The 21,281-nt window shown below is 33.6% G+C and overlaps 1 protein-coding gene across 1 annotated transcript; it reads right to left on the bottom strand.

The window, feature by feature from the left end:
• Window positions 1–191: 191 nt before the first annotated feature.
• On the bottom strand, window positions 192–17,054 carry LOC140447894 (lipase 3-like). The gene is made up of 4 exons (XM_072540813.1): window positions 16,670–17,054; window positions 9,555–9,880; window positions 9,221–9,465; window positions 192–673 (listed from the first exon to the last, which is right to left on the bottom strand). Exons 1-4 carry the CDS (start codon window positions 17,020–17,022, stop codon window positions 236–238), a joined length of 1,362 nt encoding a protein of 453 aa, XP_072396914.1. The 5' UTR covers window positions 17,023–17,054; the 3' UTR covers window positions 192–235.
• Between the last annotated feature and the right edge of the window lie 4,227 nt (window positions 17,055–21,281).

Raw genomic sequence — 21,281 nt, 5'->3', positions numbered from 1 at the left:
ACAAAGCCATCCACAGTGCTATGATCAAGTTTTAAAAAGCACCATCACTTATCAGAGATCCATTTGGTGAAAAATTCACATCTTTACTTTATAAAAGTTAAGTTATAAAAACTTCTTTAAAAAAGCACACAAAAGACGGAACATTGGACGCCACAAAAAACACCATTGTGTTGTATTAATAAAAAACAGTATTCTTGTTATCTTTTATTATGAATTTATTAAAAACTTTTTTTTATCAATTTTGTGAGAGAACACTAAGAACTTTCTGGCAAACTTGCGTTGGGGCGTCTTTTCCAAAAACAAAATCGAGATGATTCCATGTCACTAGTGGTACCTTATAACTCTCCTTCAGGTTTGGCAATTTCTTTGCCAATTTTTCTACATCTACTACGGCGGCCAGCCAATCATTGGAACTATATATTAAAGTAGCAGGGGCAGTAATTTTAGATAAATCATAATCCGGAGGAATGATCTGGCCATAATGTTCTCTGTTTTTTAAAATTGTAAAGTCGTACTGGCAAAATCGACCGGAATTGACCAATTGACCATAGTGTTCAACTTGCTTTGTGGATGCACCAGCTGGATAATGAGCCATGAGTAGCGGCAAGTCTGAAACGTTCATTTGTTTTGGACTGAATCCGGCCATCGCAAAAAGAGAATTTTTACATAATACCTAAAAACACAGAAAACATAAAATCTTGCCACATTTTTGCACAAGTTTGTTAAAATTTATATTTAAAAAACAACATTTAATTTAATCAAGATTTAAAAAAGACTACCGAAATAATACGAAACCGTAATAAGGATCGTATTTTTTATTAATATAATAAGGCTACATGTAAAAAACCGATACTGTTTAGAACTTATTGAAGATTGGACAGCTATTTAACAAAAATGAAGAAGAAGAAAAAGTGTTTATTATTTACATCTTTAATTTAAAACGTATTTTACAGTGGGTTCCAAGTATCAAGGGATGTTGATGGAATAGTGATGTGCAAGAACAAGCCTCTCGTATTCAATGGATTACCTAAGCTCTGACGTCACATTGGGCGGGGATTTTAAATTTGTAAAACGTTTCTAATTTTTGGGTATTTGTCCCTTAAGAAGTTGAAAAAATTGTTTTTTTAATTGTTTGAAAAATAAGTAAGGACTTTTGGTTATGAACATTCATTCTGTGCGATTGGTATTATTTGTTGTTCGTGAATTTGTGAGATAAGAATATCATAGTACAGTAAAACCACGATATAACGGACTAGTTGGGGGGACGGAGTGTCCGTTAAAGCCGAAAGACCGTTATATAAAAATATGTTTAAAATAAATCGAAAAAACTTTTTTTTAAATATGTATGTATTTAGATGTATATAAAAAATTCAAAATACAAACAAAATTCTATTTAATTGAATTGGGACATTCGTCGTGAAGTGACGTTGCTGTTGATATCGACGCGCTTGCTGTCGGTAATCCAGTTTTGAAAAAGAAACCAGGTTTCGTTTGCACTTTCGATGTTTGCTGTTTTTTTATGATCAACTCTCTAAAATTACGAAAATGCGTAGAACACAGTTGAAGTTCTTTATCTGATGAATAATTAATAACTGTTATTAGATCGTCGAGATGCAATGTTACCTCTGATAACTTCATTTTTAGTAGTCTTGTTTTGTCACCTTCTTCGGTATCATCACTTCTATCCTCATTTTTTAGGTTCATAACTTCATCTGCTATTTCACTTTCAGTCATGGTGTTATACCTTCCTCAGCTGTATGTTATCCGGCATTATTATGTATTGTCCTACAGAAATCAGTAACTTCCAACCCTACTAAATCTGTGTATGCATCTAGGCCATCAAACAAATCCTTCCAACCATGTTTCATTGTTTGCTCTTTCACCTCCTCCCATGCTACAGCAAAATTAAAAATTGTTGACTTTAAATTGTAATTTGCAAGGTACGCTACCCTCTTGTATCTTCTAGATTATTTCCATCGATCAATACAATTATTACATCCTCTAAAAACTTTCTGCGATATATTCGTTTGGTTGCCAAAATTATTCCCTGCTCCATTTGTTGAATAAGCAATGTTGTATGTTTTGACAAAAACATACAGCTAAAGTTGCTAGGTTTACGAGATTTGCCAACCATTACAGGAGTCAATCTATGCGATCCATCGGCGTTAGCACAAAGCCGAGATCCTCTTCTTGCTGATTTTTCTTCCAGAATTAGATTTTTCATATTTGGAGGCTTGTGTGCTTTCAGGCAAACTACGCCATAACAAACCAATTTCGTCAGTACATATTGTAAATCTGAGATTCTAATAGCATTTCGTTACTTATAACGTTCTATTAATTTTTAACTAAAAGGTTCTATTTCTTCTTTTGGGGCAGTTGAAGCTTTGCCGTAAATTCTTTTATTCATGATTCCGTGCTTTTTGCGAAAACGCTAGAGCCATCCATCACTTGCTCTGAATGGATGTCCATATGATTTGCTAATTTAATTACATCAGGTTTCAATTCGACTACCCGGACTGGGACCCCTCTAGAAAGTTGTTGGCCGTACCATTTTAAGATTGCTTCTTCCAGTGAAGTTTTACGAGCCAACTTCATTCGTTTTCTGAGATTGCTGTTCTCTCCTACATCACACATGAATGCAAATTTATTTACTTTTTTTTTGTTTTTTTTTATGTCCGAAACAGTTTGCTTTTTTATGCCATATTGATCATATTTATGAGACACAGAGGTTTCAGACTCCAACTTTTGTTTAATATCTAGTTTTTGATTGATTTTTAGATTGATTCTTTTCCGTTTGTCCATATTTAAAGGGTAGGATTGCGAAAATTTTAACTTACTTACTGGTGTACACTAAATGTGTTAGTTTAGCAACACCCATATAATCATAAAAACCTACGTGTTATTATATCAGGGAATCTCCTAATGATGTAATAATCTTACTTTCTGTCTCTTGCCTACAAATGTGCAAATTTATATCTCATGTGTGTATTTTTTATGTTTCTCTAAAAAATTTATTTTCCAGCAAAAAAATATATAGGTACATATTACTATTAGAAATGACTCTTATGCTAGATTTTGCTGAAATTCTTTGTAAAATACAGTGGTATGGGACGAGTTAAGCATGTATAATATTAACAGTACGTTTTTATTTTTCTTATATTTGACCGGATTTTTTGTCCGTTATATCCGAAGTCCGTTAAATAGAGGTCCGTTATATCGAGGTTTTACTGTATTAATATATTTACTATAAATGTTCATATTTTAAGGTTATGTTGTGGTTTGATTAAAAGTCTAATTATTTTTTCCATTTTTTCAATATAAAAATAACAACAAAATACCTTGAAATACAGTAAAGAAATAATTGAAGTTTTTATCATACAATAACATAACGTTAAAAAATGAATATTTATAGTAAATATCTTAATACTTTGATATTCTTACCTCACAAATTCATCAACAATAAATAATACCAATCACACATAATAAATGTTCACAACTAAAAGCCCTTATTTACTCTTCAAACAATTAAAAAAAACCAATATTTCCAACTTCTTATGAGACAGATACACACAAATTAAAAATGTTTGGAAAGGATTTTAAATCCCCCGCCCATTGTGACGTCAGACTTAGTCTATTTTCAATCTTACACTTCATACAGAATGGATTCGGTATACTTTGTTCAAATAAAGAAGATGCTGACAATCGAGTATAGGCGGTGGAAACCTACTAATCGAAAATAACGAAAATAACATTTTCATATGTCGAGTTTTAAACAGAATAATCATACAAATAAAAAAATTGTTCTATATTGGAAAAGGTTTACCAAGTTTATTGCCCTAGTTATATATTATTATGGTTGTAATAACCTTTGTGTAACATATTCTTGCATACCAGAAACATGGAACAATGCAGTAACAATTGTACCACACAAGAAAGGAGAAAAAGCTCACCTAGAATACTATAGAGAAATCAGCTTATTGAACCTTCTTCTTTATGTGCCGTCTTCAACCGAAGTTTGGCGACCATCAAACGATATGTTTCTCTGTTTTGTGCCGCATGTATTATGTTTGCAGCTTCTGGTATTTGAAACCATTCTCTCAAGTTTTTCAGCCAGGATTTCTACTTTCTGCCAAGACCTCTTCTACCTTCAATCTTGCCTTCCATGATAAGCTGTAGCAGACTGTACTTATCATTACGGAACACATGTCCCAGGTATGACGCTTTCCTCCTTTTAACAGTTGTTAACAATTCCACCTCTTTACCCATTCGTCTTAATACCTGTGTGTTGGTCACTCTGTCTGTCCAAGGTATTTTCAGTATGCGTCGATACAGTCACATTTCTAGAGCGGCTAACTTCTTTATAGTTGCTGCTGTTAACGTCCACCCTTCAACTCCGTAAAGTAGCGTAGAGAGTACGTAACATTTCGTGGCGCGCCATCGGAGGTTAATGCTTAGGTGGCGGTTGCTTAAGAGCTTTCTCATTTGGATGAATTTGATCTTGCGATTTCAATTCGGATCTTAACCTCTACTTCTGGGTCCCACTAATCATTTACTGTATATCCCAGATATTTAAATCAGTGTACTCTTTTAATACGTTCGGCTTCAATATTCAGGCCGATATGTTAAATGTTCTTTTTACTGATCACCATAAATTTAGTTTTCTTTCTATTGATCTTCAGTCCAAATTGGTTGCCAGTTGTATTTACTCTATTTAGCATCATCTGTAAATCTTCGATGTTATCAGCCAGTATAACAGTATCATCTGCATATCGAAAATTACTTATTGGTACTCCATTAATCTTGATGCTCTCGTTGTACTCTTCCAGTGCCTCTAGAAATATTTGTTCCATGTACAGGTTAGAAAGCAGTGACGAAAGAATTTAGCCCTGTCTAACCCCTCTCGAAATGGTTACGTTTTTTGATTCCAATATAGATTTTTTATAATTTGGATGTCCTTAGTGTCAAGTCCTGTAAGATGTACTAGTTCTATGAGTTTGTCATGTTTGATAGTATCGAATGCTTTCTCATAGTCGATAAAACAGGCGTAAACATCTTTCTGTTGATCCAGACATTTTTGAATCAAAACTTGTATTGCAAAGAGCGGCTCTCGAGTTCCAAAACCACATCTAAAACCTAACTGAGTTTTACTTAGCTGTGTTCTAATTTTGCATGTATTCTGGAATGGACAATACGCAAAAATACTTTAAGGGCGAGACTCATTAAACTTATAAGGCGATATTCACTATACGTCTTATTGAACCACATCTATTAAATGTTTTTATAAATAATTACGACAAGACTAAAAAAAAAGTTGGATTTCTACCATCCCCGAGAACAACCTGGCTTTCGCAAACAGTAAAAACCTTAATAGAAAAAATCGATAGAATATAACAGATCACTGGTACTTATCTTCGTAGACTTTCACAAAGACTTCGATACCGTGGAATTAGACAGCATTATAATTGCTCTGAATAATAGTAGAACAGACTACCGGCTTACAAAGTTAGAACAAACATTGTACCAAAACGTTAAAATGCATGTAAAACTACATGATACGACCAGAGAAATTCATATAAAGCGAGTTGTGAGACAGGTCGACACTTTCTCACCTATAACGTTCCTCGAAGTGCTACAAGAATTAGAAAACGTATCTTCAACAATAGGTCTAAAAATCATCAAGTAAGAGCAAATTTATGATAAATTTGGTTCCTAGCGAATACCTAACCATCCAAAATCAAGAAGTAGAATTGACAGAAAAGTACATATATCTCGGTAAATCCTAATATGTCCGGTACATATATCCTGTAAATTTCAACGACGAATAACACTTGCTTTTGGGCGGCGTATGGTTCACTAAGGGACATCTTTAAGAGCAACATCCCGTAACGGAAAACATTTGACCAATGCGTTCTTCACTCTCTCTCACAGAAACTCTTACTCCCACTAAAACTACAGCACTAAAAATGCGAGTGGCACAAAGGCGCATGGAAAGATCGATTCTCGGCGTAACAAAAAAAGACAAAATAGGGAACCAAGACCTAAGGAAAAGAACAGGTATCATTTATGTCGTCGAACGTATAGTCAAGCTGAAATGAAATTGGGCAGGTCACATAGCGAGACTAAAAAACTCAAGATAGACCAGAAACCTAAATGACTGGCGCCCGAGAGAAAACAAACGCAGCAGAAGATGACCACAAACACGCTGGATGGACGACATTAAACGAATATCCAAGAAATGGCAACAAGACGCACATAACCGTGAAGAATGGCAAACAATGAGAAAGACTTATGTCCAGCAGTGGACAGAAGAGGTTGCATGATGATGATGATGATTGTGATAAATGACGATAAATATCAGAGAACAACTTATTATTGATGGTTCTATGATCCCGTAAAATTGAAAAATATAAAATAGGAGATATGCAGATTAAAGATCGATGTACTAAAAATGTGAAACGAGATGGATGAACTTTAAAGCACACAGTATAAAAAAAGAAATAATCTATTATTCGGGAAACACAGACATTCAACACAGATAAGGAGTCACTATTATATTCAGCGAAAAGACAATAAAATCAGTAACGAGCTGCATTTCGATATTCAAAAGATTAATGTTGCTGCACTTGATCTTTTTCTACAGAAAAAAAAAACAATAATCAACTTTATCACGCAATTAACACAGGGGAGATCCATCCAGTGACAAAAATCCTTTGAGATAAATTTCTAATACATATAAATATTGGAAATATAAATAACACTTTAAAGATATATACTAACATATTAAAAAATAGCAATAGTTAAAATACACACCCAGGTAGGTAGAAAATGATAGAGTATACGTTATTATATTTACAGGTATAGAAAGGTCTAAGGGATCACGGCGTTTTAGTCTTCCTCTCCTCGGTCGCTTAAGTAGATCTTGGGTAAGCGTATTTGGATGCTAATCATTATCATCATTCTAGCTTTACAATCCTGCATGGGCCCTAGCCTCCTTTAGAATTTCTCTCCAGCCGTCCCTATCCATGGCCTTTCTCCGCCAAGCACGTATTCCCATATTTCTCATGTCTTCATCGATGTTATCAAGGAACCTTGTTCTGGGTCTTCTTCTTTTTCTCTTACCAATGGGTCTATCAAGGAGCGTTTTTCCAGATGGGTCATTTTGTTCCATTCGTGTTACATGTCCTATCCACCTCAGACGTCCTATCTTAATATGTTTTACGATGTCAGGTTCCTGGTATATTCTATAAAGTTCGAAGTTGTATCGTCTCCTCTACTTCATTGTCACTCACTGCAAGTATTCTAATATTCCAATCATTGGGGAGGGATTTCTGTGTCCATAGTTCTTTTATAAGCTGCTGTAATGCCATAATGGTATCATGGCCACCTTCTTTGTATAGTTCAGCTGGGAGATTATCTGCTTCTTTAACTTCAAGAATCGTTGGAGGTTCCTCTTCTCTCTCGTCTGCTATCCTTTCCTCATCTCTTTCGTCTTCCAGATTTTCTTCTTCTTCCTCCATATTAAGTACCTGCTTAAACTATTCCACTCATTTATTCAATACATCTTTCCTTGTTGTTAGTAGCTCGCCATTCTGACTTCTGCATTGTCTTGTGGTTGCCTTGAATTCTTTTCTGTTGATGATAACTTTCTTATAGAATGCTCTGACTTATTTCTCTGTTAAGGCTTTCTATATATTTAAGTTCCGTTATTAGGTGGTTTAGTTTCTTTTGTGTATCCTCTTTTCTTCTCTTCTCTTAGTCTGGTAATTCTTTACAGTTGTTCTAGTTTGTCGGGTAAGCATCTTTCTTGTATTCATCTTGTATATCTTGTATTCATCGTCAGACCAATGATTTTAACGGGTACAAATTTTTGTTCCTATTTCATCTTTCGCAGCTGCTTTAATGTCTTTGTTTATTCTGATCTGGTAGGCATATTTGGGTGATTCAGTAGTCTATTTTTGTAAGTACCACCGAGAGAGACACTGATATCTTTAATGTTTTGGATCTGAAGGTGTCGATGTATCACATAATTGGGCACATACCACGGTACATTGGCAATATGACTTAAAACTTTAGATTGGAAACGCTGAAGTTTAAGTATATGAGAATTAGATGCTGTACTCCATATCTATATATCATCCAAACGGTAAAGTCCAAACTGGCTTAAGAATACATTTATCATCATCAGTTGCATTACAGCTCGTTATGAGCCAAAGCCTTTTTCAGAACAATCTTCCATTCGCCCCTGTCTCTGGCCACTCTTCTCCATGCTTTAACTCCGATAGATTTTAGATCATCCTGTATGTTATCTTGATACCTAAGTTTTGGTCTTCCTCTGGCTCGTCTTCCCACTGGTCTTCTTCCGTCGAACATTTCTCTGATCGTTGCATCTTCATCTCGCCTAATTACATGTCCTATCCACCAAAGGCGTGCTAATTTAATACATTTTACAACGTCAGGTTCCCCAAAACTTCTATATAACTTAAAGTTGTAGCGCCTACGCCACAAACCCTGTTCTTGGATTTCTCCATATATTTTCCTTAGAATACATTTATACAGTAAAAATTTATTATGTAGACTTAATTTGTATTTTTGGTTTATGAACCAATGCATTTTTCTGTATATTAATAATAGTTGCAGTCGCTTTATCCAGATGTGCTTTCTCCAATTTAGTCGGTTGTCAAAATGTACTCCCAAGTATTTAACATCACTTCTTTTGGGTATTGTTTATAGGTACAGATGGTACCCTCTCCCTGCATAAAGTAAATGTTATATGTGCTGATTTGTTGTCAATTACTTTAACTCGCCATCGTTTTAACCATTTCTCTAGATCATTTAAATGAATTTGTAAATTTTGACAGGCTGTAAAATGAACCGAGCTAGAAGCCGTTATGTAATGTGGATGGAATAAAAGAACCCAGCTAGAAAAACGCTTCTTGATAGACCCATTAGTCAAAGAAGAAGAGGAGGACCCAGAACAAGGTTCCTTGATAAAATTGATCAATATATGAAAAATATAGGAATATGTGCTTGGCGGAAAAAGGCGATTGATAGGGAGGACTGAAGAGAAATTCTTAAGGAGTTTACTACCCACGCAGGGTTGTAAGGCTAAAATGATAATGAATGGGTCTCATAACCAAAAGCAAAATAGAGAGCAGAAGGATTGTCGAAAAAAAAAACCAATACAAAAGTTGTTTTTATTAAAAACTGAAAATGTACTTACTTGTCCTACACCTTCAGAACATACGCTATCTGTCAGCATATTGAGGAATCCCGAATTAGGTAAGAATTCGTTCTTACCCAACGACTCCAAAGTCAAGCCAATAGGAAATGTACCTAGCGCCATAACTCTAAATAAAGGGCTAAATAAATGATTCATATAGGCTATGGGTGCTAAACTGATATGGTGTATTATTTTGGCATTATATTCTGGTCTCATTGAAGCCATGACGTAAAAAGAGGTAGTACCTACAGGTTAATTACAAAATTAATCTTTAAAAAATTAACAAAACTAAAATATATTTATTAAATATATAAATAAATATAAAAAAATGTACCTTGGGAGTGTCCTATATGATATAATCTAGTCATTCCGGTTTTCTCAAGAATGAAATCAATCATTGCTGGTATATCAGTAGTACCTATTTCATGCCAACTGAATTGCCAAAACTGCTCGTCTTTATCTGGGTTCCACTTAGTATGGTTCCTTGAATAATAGTTACCCCTGCAATTACCTAACCAAACGTCATATCCTTCATCAGCAAGGATATACGCCAAACCTCTTTTGGAACCCATCAGTACCCAATCATCGGAAGACGCAAGAAGACCATGTTGTAGGTATACGACCTTATTAAGTTTTTTGCCACTTTTTCCATAAGGTATTCTATGGAAAAACCCTGGTGTTAGTCTATTTATTACATGTATAAAGAACGAAAATACACAATTAAAAAAGTGTTATAGAATAAAACGTAGGTATAGAAGGAATGGAGTATAAAGAAAGAAAGAAAGAAATAAAGAAAGAATTCATCAGTGCACGTGGTGTTCGTGTGTATTAAGGTATAAAAAAAGTGCTTATTACAAGCTTAAATTTTTATTTTAAGAAGATCTTTTCGGAATTAAATCATTCCATCATCAGTTTACTAAAAGAGAGAGTAAAAATACCAATATTAAAAAACACAAGTTAAAATTTAAATATATAGAAATAACACGTTGGTTTTTTACTACTTACATAAAAAGTTATTAAAAACATTGTATGGTCACATAAAAAACTTTGGAAAAACTTAAAATATAATCCTCATGGTATTTATCAAGGTAAATGCAATAGACTTAACTTATTGATTATTAAAAACTGAAAATGGGGGCATCTTACATGACCCCCTGTAGCTGGTGAGGTTTTTTCGACTTACATTACCTCTGATCTGTTCTGGAGTCTTGGGCTAACTGATATAAAGATGGTATGAAAAATCAGTTAGTTCCATCAATGTCAAGTGGAATGATGTAGTAGGAGCAAAAGTCATTGTGCTTAAGTTTGTGAATAGGCAGTTTTTAGTGAAGAATTTGTGAAGTGTTTTGTGTGTAGTAAGATCAATAGCAATTTTTGGTATTTTAAAAAGGTGGTAGAATGTAAAACAATGAGTGACTGTGATGTAAAATAAATTTGGTATACCAGGGTAAGGCAAAATTTAAGTTAGGTAGTTGAAATTAATAAATCATTTTAAAGGCGGTAAAAAGAATGTTATTACCTAATTGTTTCCTTGTATGAAGTAGGTATAGATAAAAGTTGGTTTGAAATTTGTGGAAGATGAATCGAGGAAAAAGAAATAAAAGAAAAAGAAAGAAAAGGAAATAGGAGATGAATGTAAAGATGTAAGCTGGGGATACTGAAACTGATTGTGATAAGAGATTGATAGATGTAGCGTGAGTATTTATAAGAAAACCTGTGTGATTAGTCAGATGGTAGTTATTGGAGAGGATGGGAAATGGGATATTGGAGAAGGGATGTTAGTGTATTAATGGTGACAAGAATAGAGTTAAGTATGGCGGATTATATAAGGTGATATTAAGCTATAGGAAAATAGAAAGAAATGTAGAAGTAAGTAAAACTGGATGTGTAGTTAACAGAAAGAAAGTTAGATCAGGAAAATAATTGTCGATGAAGTGGAACAAAGTCTCTGTTGATGCTGGTGTGACGATTAACACAATTGGGACTGTTTTTCTTTTCCTTGACTATTTCCAAATCCTCAAAAAGGTCAAGTTTGAGATAATCTCTACCTGGGATGTTGTGAAGAAGAGAAATATCATCTGGTACCTTGATTGTGTGATTGTGATATTTGAGATGATGGGAAAAAGAAGAAGTGTTATCTAACTTAGAATGTTCTATGGCCCTGGTTACTAGAGATCTACAAGTTCTACCAATATAAGTGGCATCACAGTCAGAACATTAAAGTTCATAAACCCCACTGCGTTTGCTGAAGTCAATAGAGTCCTTACTATTGCATAATGATCTACTCAATTTATTGTTAACTTTAAAGGAAATCTTAATATTTTCAACAGAATTCAGGATAGTGTTTTTGATTGATTCGGAGAGTGTTGGACAGTGAAATGGTAATGAGAAGTAAGATGGGGAATCTGAAGTAATGTTATGGTAAGCTGATTGTTGAAGCAATTTACGTTTCTTTTTATAAATGAGTTTATGGATGATATCTGGGTTGTAGCCATTATTGAAAGCAATCTGTTTGATTATGTTTAGTTCTTGGTTGTAGTTAGTGTTGGATAATGGAATGGTTTCTACACGATGAATGAAACTGTTGAATGCAGATAATTTGTGTGAAATGGGATAGTTAGAATTGAAATGTATGACATGATCTGTTTGTGTGGGTTTTCTGTAGATGCTATAATCAAAGACATTATTAATTCTATTGATGGAAAGGTCCAAAAAATTGATGGAGAAGTTGGATTCTAATTCAATAGTGAATTTGATATTGGGGTGAATATTATTGATAGTGTTTAGTAAGGAAAAAGCTGTATTTGAGTTACCTCTAATGAACACTAAGCAATCATCAACGTAACGGAACCAGTGTAGAATTGTATTGTTAGTCATGATTTGAGTGGATTCTAGATGATTCATGAAGAGGTCAGCTAAAAAGGGGGAAAGACAACTTCCCATGGCCAAGCCATCAGGTTGTTTATAAAAAATATTATTAAAAGAAAAATAATCTTGTGATAAACAAAAGGAAAGTATCTCTATTATTGGTGTGATGACTGAGGGATTAGTTGATTTAGATGTGAGAAGGTCGTGGACTAACTGAATAGTTTCAAGTTTAGGTACAGAAGTAAAGAGATTGCTAACGTCAAATGAAAGCATAGTCATATCTGGTAGGAGATTTATGTGATTGAGTTTGGATATTAGTTGGGATGAATTTTTGATGGAAAAAGTGGGAGAAAAACCTGTTATGTCCTTGATTACCCTGAGTATGAATTTAGAAATTATGGAGACCGGGGTGTTGATGAAACTGACTACTGGACGGATTGGAATGCCCTCTTTGTGGATTTTTGAAAGACCATACAGTCTAGGAATTAATGGGTTACTAGGGATTTTGTAATATGGTGCATGAAAATCAGTGAAAAAAGTAGAATATTTCTTTAAAAATGCTTTTTGTTTATTAATGAATCTGTTCAGTGGGTCATGTGGAAGTACTATTAAGCCATTATTATTCAAAAAGGTGGAAACTTTGTTGATGTATTCAGTGTGGTCTAGAATTACTAAGCAATTTCCTTTGTCTGATTTGGAAATTATTAGATTATGGTTTTTTATTTTCTTTTTAATTGAATTTAGAGTTTTTAAACTATTATGATGTGGATGATGAAAATGTGAATTGGAAGTTAAGTTTTTGTAAGCAGCATGAAGTTTTTTGAAACAATTATTTCTAATGACATTTTTTTGTTGTAAAGAAGTTGAAAGTTTTTCTATGATTTTGTCTATTTCTATGGAAAGTTCTTGTAGGTCTATTTCAGAGATGTCTGTGGGAATAGAAAATTGGAGGCCATGATTCAAGAGTTCTAATTCATCATGTGAGAAATTTATATTGGATAAATTTTTGATTCTAGGGTGAAATTTGAAGTTAGAAAATTTGGATCTATTATTAGAAGAATTAGTGGACACTAAATGTGACTTCTGTTGAATGAGATTGTGAAGTTTATTATTAAGTTTGAAAAATTTTACTGAAGCACAATGGTTAACTTTGTCCTGTACATCATGCAAAAAAGAGGTTAAGTCTAGATTATCAAAATTTGGGTTTACAGTAATGACTAAAATTTACTAATTAGAAGAAGTGTGTGAAATCATATTTGCAACGTGTAGCCTGCCCGTGAGATGATCTCGAACCTGATCATCTGTTACATTCTGATAAATAACAAACGAGTCTCTGACGACCAAGTGATTTCCGGTATAAGCAATTTCCCACTTACTGACCCACATTTTCGGCTGGAAGACTCAGTAACTGAAAGAACATCTTTTTGTCCTAGAAATGGTAAATCATTTCTAATGCCGGACGAACCAGAAATGGTCAATGGCATGGAGATGCATAAGGTAACGGGAAACCAATATATTAAAGGATCAAAGAGCATCCCTAGTTAATCATCACAACCAAACACTCTACTGATCATAAAACTCCTAAAACAAGATACAGCAGAAAAAGAAAATCACCAGACTGCAAGGCCTCCCAGGACCTTAACCTTCGTAAACTTTGCAAAGTAGCCACTTAAAATGATACAAGCTGCAAAACTGCATAATGCACTTAAAGGAACGGAAAAAATGAATATAAATATATATTAGGAATCAGCGTCATCCAATGGCCCGCATCATAAAAGATGAAAATTAACAATAAATTAATATATTATTCAGGAAGTTTTCAGGAAGACGGTTTACACGAATATGGTGTCGAGATAAGACTAAAAAAAACATAAATGAAACGATAGTAAAGGGCATAGCCGGATAAGAATGTCAAAATTGCCACAGGTGAAACTTGACACCAAATTTTAAGACATCGTTCGGCATCACAAAAGATGAAGATTCACCAAATTTTTGAGCAAGATATTGACACATAACCTCAAAATTCTGTCGAATAGAGAGTTACACCCCTCTCAAATCTTGGATGTAAGAGCACTAACATCAGCAGAAATAGGAAGCGATCATAAATTGGTATTGTGCAAAATCCGAATGAAAACTCATATATGTGGTAATAAAACACCAGAATACACCACAAAGATAAAAGTCGAAAGCTTACAGGACAACTCCACAAGATACCTATTTAAAAAAAGAATAACCGAAAAAAGCAGAAACACATATATCACAGGATGTGATGGAGCCAAAGAAAGCTGAACAAAAATTTAGTCTAATATCTTAGCCTCGGCCAAGGAAATTCTTGGCCGAGGAAGAAAGAAATATAAATAAAAATAAATCGTTCCCAAGGCGAAGAATACCATGGTTTTGTACAGAAGTAAAGGAAAAATGTAAAGAAAAGAAAAAAGAAATTCATTTGAAATACATGTGAAACAAAACAAAGAGCTATACCATAATTACAAGACAATTAGAAATGAAACACACGCACTTGTAAGAAAAATAAAAAATGATCACTGGGAACGCTTTTCGAAAGAAAGGGAATATGGTTTTTACGGTCTGCAAAAGGATATATGGCGCTTCATAAGAGGTTAAAGAACGGAGGTAAAGGAACTAATAGAACTAAAACACATAGAAAAGGATACGTGGATTGACTACCTAAAAAGCTCTATGTAGAGGAAGAACAAACGACGCTAGAACCAGAAACACCAGAAATTACCACAAATCAAGAACTTAATATAAATGTACAGGAAGTTCGTAAAATATTTGAAAAACTGAAGAACAATGAAGCAGCATTGAACAAGCAGAATTACTTATAAAGAGGAAGAAGAAGAAGAAGATCCTCAAAATTTCATAAGACGCCAAAAATCGTTTTTTGGTCATAACTCTATTTTAGGGTTTAGATTTCTAAATTTTTAAATTAAAGTTTTTTTTTGCTCTACAAAAATATTTGAACAATAATAAGAGTTATTGGAAAATTGATTTGAGCGTTTGAAAATTTTAAACACCTATAAAAAAATAACAAAAAATATGGTTAGCTCGAATGAATTATGATTTTTTCAAAACTTTTAAATCGGTACAAGGCAGATAAAAATCTAAAAACCCGTTCTCTTGCCGTTACTACTCTTTTGAAAGTTATTTGAGTAAATGGCTGTCATCAATACCTTTAATTTGGACCCCAGATAAACCATTTTGGACTCTTATGAACCATCAGAGTTATATTGATTTAAAAGATGAAAATTTGATTAGAACCTTCGGTTCTTTAGCGTTTTCACCGTTTTTTCTAGGTATTTAAGTTATAATTATAGTTAGAGAGACGCTACTCTTTTGAAAATCATTTGATTCATCAGTAGACAATATTACCCTTAATTTGGACCTCAAACGAACCATCTTGAATGCTTAAAATAGGAGTTATGATGGTTTAAAAGACAAAAATCTGGTTAGAATTTTTAGTTTTCCAAATATTTCGCCAATTTTTTGCCGGTTTGTATTATATTTCTAGTTAAAATTATTTATATATATATATATATATATATATATATATATATATATATATATATATATATATACATATATACACCGGTATTTAGGCTCCACGCCCTTCCGGTAGAGATCTATGGAGAAGTAGCACAGAGCTGCAAAGCTGAAAGCCCTTATCTTTTGTCGTACTGCTCCACCATAGGCCAATCAGACACCAGCATATTCTAGTCTTAACCGCAGATTCGTTTTAGAATTTTAAGCTGCTGCGTTAGCCTTTTTTATTTTTCTGTACACCGGCCTGGGGCTGAACCCACATTCAGTGAACATTTCGACAGTGACGTGAATGAGAATGAGAATCGGCCGCCTTGACCGGTTGTCTATCTAACCGACTGGTGCCCGAGCGGGGACTTAACTAACTATTATTTAACTAACTTTTTTCAAACACTAAAATGAAGAGTTTAAGTTGAATCCTAGAGCTGGCCCTGTAACCCACTTAAGCTAAGCAATATGAATGAATGAAAATATTAATAAATGATCAATTTTTGATTCATATTGCTTAGCTTAGCTTAAGTCGGTCACAGGGCAAGATCTAGGGTTCAACTTAAGGTCTTCATTTTAGTTTTTGAAAAAAAGTAGTAAAATAATACTTCAACTAGACATATAACACAAACCGGCAAAAAATGGCGAAATATTCAGAAATACAAAAATTCTAACCAGATTTTCGTTTTTTAAATCATCATAACTCCTGTTTTTAGCGTCCAAGATGGTTTATTCATGAAATGATTTTCAAAAGAGTAGCCTCTCTCTAACTAAAAATATATCTCAAAAACGCCAAATAAACGTTGAAAAAGTCTTTTAAATCAACATAACTCTGGTTCTAAGAGTCCAAAATGGTTTATCTGTGGCCCAAATTAAAGCCCATAATCGAGAGCCCCAGAGAAGTTTGTAGATCTATTTTTAAAAGTGCACAGTAATGGCTACATAACGATGCAAAAAAAGCGTGAATTCTGAATATCATGTGATATAATATAATAAATTATTCATTAGTCGGTGATGAATAGCAATGTATATTACCTGAATACGTTCAAAATGTACCCATCGGATGTAGTCAAAAAATAATTTTCCACGGGATAACCTTCATTTTTAACTAGTTCTGGTACTGGAACGCGTTTTAGTGTCCCAAGTTGATCCAATTTGATATCCAATAAAGTCGAAGAAATATCTGCAGTTGCCTCTTTGCCGACGTCAAGAGCAGAATCGGCTCCAATTTTAATAGCACTAACGTCAGTTTTTATTCCATCCACTAAACTATTCACATTTGACGAAGCCTTTTCTTTGATAGCTTTGGCAACTCCGTCTAGGCTAATGCTGGCATTTGTAGTATAGAGGAGCGCAAAAATTAAAAACAATTGCTTCATAATGAACATTTTTTTAATTTTGAACTAATTACATAATTGCAAGTATTTATATATATTTTTATCTTATATTTTATATTTTAAGTTATACCGTCAACATTTTATCGAGTTTAAAAATATACTCCAAATTATACCTTATACAGGGTATCCAGAAACTCTCGTGAAAAATGAAGAACAGAGATTTCACAGATATTTTAAGACAATTTAACCCAATTCACCCAACCCGAAAATGCTTCCTAAGGGAGCTAGAGCTCTTTGAGGATATCGCCTTGTAATTAGTTTTTTTAAATACCTCTAGAACGCTTCTATTTAGAAAAACGAAAACGTGCGCGGTTATTTATCGTCCAGAGTTGAATCGTTTTCATCAATTGCAAATTTCTAGTACTGGTCATAGGCGTCCGTTTAGGGTATGTTAACGGTTATTTTAACGCATAACTTTTGTGACTTTAACTTTTATGCATTCGTGATACCAAAATAATTAAATTTTCTGGTATTTTATTACTAAAAGGTACTCTTAATGTAAGTCTGTAGGAACACCGTTTTCTAGAAAAATCGATTTGAAAGTTAAATAAATAAGTACCTTAATTAATTCTATAAATTATCTTTTGTTTTATTAACTTCAGCACACAATTCGTAAAAAAGTTTGGGAAAAGAACCAAAAAATTAAATAAAAACAAAATTTTATTTAAAGATTTTTTAAAACAAAGTATTTATTACGAAGAAGCGAAACTAACAGAAAAGAACAAGTATCAAAGGCAGATAGTTACAAAGGATGCTTGATGTGATGACCAATAGTTTCTATGTATAAATTTGGCCCTTTGCTTAGAGAATGCCGAATACCTGCAAAAATTCTCAAACATAATATATGCAAGGATTCAAATCCGTCGACCTTGCTGGCCAACTGGACTGCCTCTTCAAATCCAGTGGTCTTCGTAGATATTATCAAAAAAGTCTCATACATTTCTGCTAAAGTGGACCGGACTGGTCATGTAGAAACCATAAGTTTTACCGAATATTTAACGACACATCATCTAACAAATCAGTAAAACATTTTGCTGGAAATGTAAGTAATCAGCACCATTTAAACGAGCATGCAATTCCACAGGTCCAAGTAAATAATCGTTAACTACTCCTATCCAGACGGATTTTTTACAATGTGGGGATTGTCACCGCAGTACGAATAATAATGTGTGTGCATTACGTAAATTAACGTCACAAAACAAAATGTATCTGAAACATCATTATTTGGTTTTTGTGACTTTGCAACCATCTAGCGAATTCTTCACCAGTAGGAAAATCTCCTTGTAGCCAGTGCTTGTACCTTTGTAAAATGAAAAGGATATAAATTTTCGTTGTGTAAGATACATATTTCCAACGGAAGATTTTGAAATTGTGGAATACATGGGAGATAGTCTTTGAACGCTAATTTCTGAATTTTTCTCAACTGCCATTAAAATAACATCTTTATGTGCTGCGTTATATCATTATAATGCCCTATTTTTAAAAAAAATTTTGAACCACTATAACTGTTTCTGTTAATTGTTGATAAAGAGCTGAAAGTGTTATGTAGAATGAGTGGGATGCTCATACTATATTTACGTGTGCTGCTTGAGCGTTACACCTCAACCATTAATAAAAACCATTTTTGTTGAATTAAAATTGTTTTATTTAAATGCTACACAGTAAAAAACTAGCAGATAAACTTCGGAAACTGACAACATTTTGACAATGAAAAACGTAGGTTATACTTCTATATATCTATATGCTATCAAAGCAATCTATACTATAAATTCAATAGGATTGTCAGGGCAGACATTTTGTAGTTCGTTAACACTCGGTGGTAAGCGGCTATATATTTATTTCTTTATTAACACACAAAACCACTTCTCAATTATCATTTTTGACGGTTACATCTGTTGGAGGTCCGAACTAGAGAAGGTACACTCGCCTTGTTGCGAAATTTATTATTTAGTACCGCTTGCAGCTTATCCGTGCCATTAAGGTATACCCTGAATGCCAATAGAGAGGCAGGCGGACATCGTTATTTCTTTTCGAAAGTAATATTCTTAATGCAATACGGCAACATTGTGAAAACTCACCCACAAATAACCATTAAATCTGGTGGGTGGTAGTATTTCATGAGCGTACCGTCGGGTAATGGAGATTTAACGAAAGTATCGGCTCGTACGGTTTTCCGAATAATTCAAGGTAACAAACCTATCCAAAAACCAATCCATAAATTACGTGCAAAAATTGTATTGGACGATAGTACGAAAAGTATAATCCGAAGAAAAGTTCATGGATTTTATTTTAGGAACGAACTGCCCACGTTAAAGGCTATTCAACGAGAAGTTAATGCAGACGCAGATGAGACTTTAAATAAAATATCCATAAGAATATTACAAAGAACTTTACATGAAATGGACTTTCGGTATGTGAAGAGAAATCGGAAAAGTTTGTTGATCGAGAGAGACGAATTAGTGATATGGCGGAGAAAATATTTGCAAACAATTCGTGATTTTAGACGACTTGGTAAAAAAATTTATTATACGGACGAAACGTGGTTGAATGAGGGTCATACGAAATCCAAAGTATGGCAAGACTTGAATATTAAAAGTGCGCGACAGGCTTTCATTGAGGGACTTTCAACCGGCTTAAAAGCACCCTCGGGCAAAGGAAGACGTCTCATTATAACGCACATTGGAAGTGATTAAGGTTTTTTACAAGATGGTTTAAATGTGTTTACCTCAATCAAAACGGGCGATTATCATGAGGATATGAATTCGGATGTGTTTGAAAAGTGGTTTTCGTCTATACTGACTCTTGTAGATCCTGGTTCGGTAATTATAATGGACAATGCACCTTATCACAGCCGTCGTATGGGAAAAAAATACCGACTTCTGCATCTCGAACGGCAGATATAATAGATTGGTTAAGAAGTAAAAATATAGATTTTGATGAATCCATGATAAAGGTTCAATTACTTGATATAGTGCGCGAACATAAGAGTTCATACATCAGATTTGCAGTAGACGAAATGGCACGCGAGCATGGCATCACCGTATTAAGAACTCCACCATATCATTGTGAATTGAATCCCATCGAGCTAATATGGGCACAAATAAAAAATGAGGTAGCGCAAAAGAATACAACCTTTAAATTAAAAGATGTCAAATTATTATTAGACCAAGCCATACAAAATATAACAGCTTCCAACTGGCAGTCATGCATTAAACATACACAGAAAGAAGAAGATAAAATGTGGGACGTAGACACGCGTGTTGATGTTCTTATCGAGCCCATTATCATTACTCCAGGAGAAGACAGTAATGAACGTGAATTAACAACAGGAAGTGATTCAGAAAAAAATATTTCTTTAAAATAATAACTAATAGGTACAGTTCTAGAGATTTTTTGTTGCTACATTCGAAGACTACCTGTGAGATCCTTCGTCCTACCTGGTTATAATTTTCTAAGTAGGTATGTACCTAATAACTATATTATTATTATTATGGCAAGTTTGTTTTTCACAATTGTAGTTTACATTAGGTTGCTGGGTCTAGAATTATTATTTTCTGTAAAGAAGTTGGTATTTATATGTGAATATGAATTTTATTTAAAAAAAAATATTGTACATTCTACCGATCTCAAAGTCGATCAGATAGCGACTAAGTTATTTCGAAACTATTAAATATTTACAAATTCATTCACATTTACTTAAAACTCTCATGTAGAAATTGATTGTAAATAAAAGTTCAAAAGAAAAAGACAAGGTTGTTTCGGGAATTCTATTATTTCCATTTTAATCGTATTTAATTGGAAATTTCCAGGTATTATATTTGTGTTCTTGGAAATTGCTCAATTTGAATGCTACGTCGTGTTTAGTTTAAAACGCATATTATGACTAACGAGGGTTTTTCAAAAGGTTAATCTGACAATTCATCTACAGTTTGATGTCTTAACGGTGGAACATTTTATAAAAAGCAGTGGAAGATATTCTATTGGGGAAATGCAAGGCGATACAATAGTTATTAGTTATTCTTACGTTTACTACTAAAAGTTTCGTTTATATTTTTAAGTTATTTTCTTTCTTGTTTGTTATGAATTTAAGATATTTATAAATGATAGGTTTTGTTTTTTACAAATTATTACGAACCAGAAGTATAATCGTGACAATTATCAATACACATATTAAAACATAATATAATATTAAAATATAATATAATTTAGCACCTCGACACTGTAAGGTACAAAAGGACGGCTTAAGTCAG

The sequence above is a fragment of the Diabrotica undecimpunctata genome, chromosome 8 (genome assembly GCF_040954645.1).
Source record: "Diabrotica undecimpunctata isolate CICGRU chromosome 8, icDiaUnde3, whole genome shotgun sequence".
NCBI lineage: Eukaryota > Metazoa > Arthropoda > Insecta > Coleoptera > Chrysomelidae > Diabrotica > Diabrotica undecimpunctata.
The sequence above is the reverse complement of the archived record's forward strand: the minus strand, read 5'-3'. Positions and strand labels throughout refer to the sequence as shown.

Bases quoted from the DNA above. Each gene is read 5' to 3' on its own strand.
- LOC140447894 (XM_072540813.1), bottom strand. From the start codon at position 17,022: ATGTTCATTATGAAGCAATTGTTTTTAATTTTTGCGCTCCTCTATACT. The intron at 9,466-9,554 runs GTACATTTTTTT...ATTAACCTGTAG, and splicing joins TCATATAGGACACTCCCAAG to GTACTACCTCTTTTTACGTC. The intron at 674-9,220 runs GTAAGTACATTT...CTGTGTTTTTAG, and splicing joins GTTCTGAAGGTGTAGGACAA to GTATTATGTAAAAATTCTCT.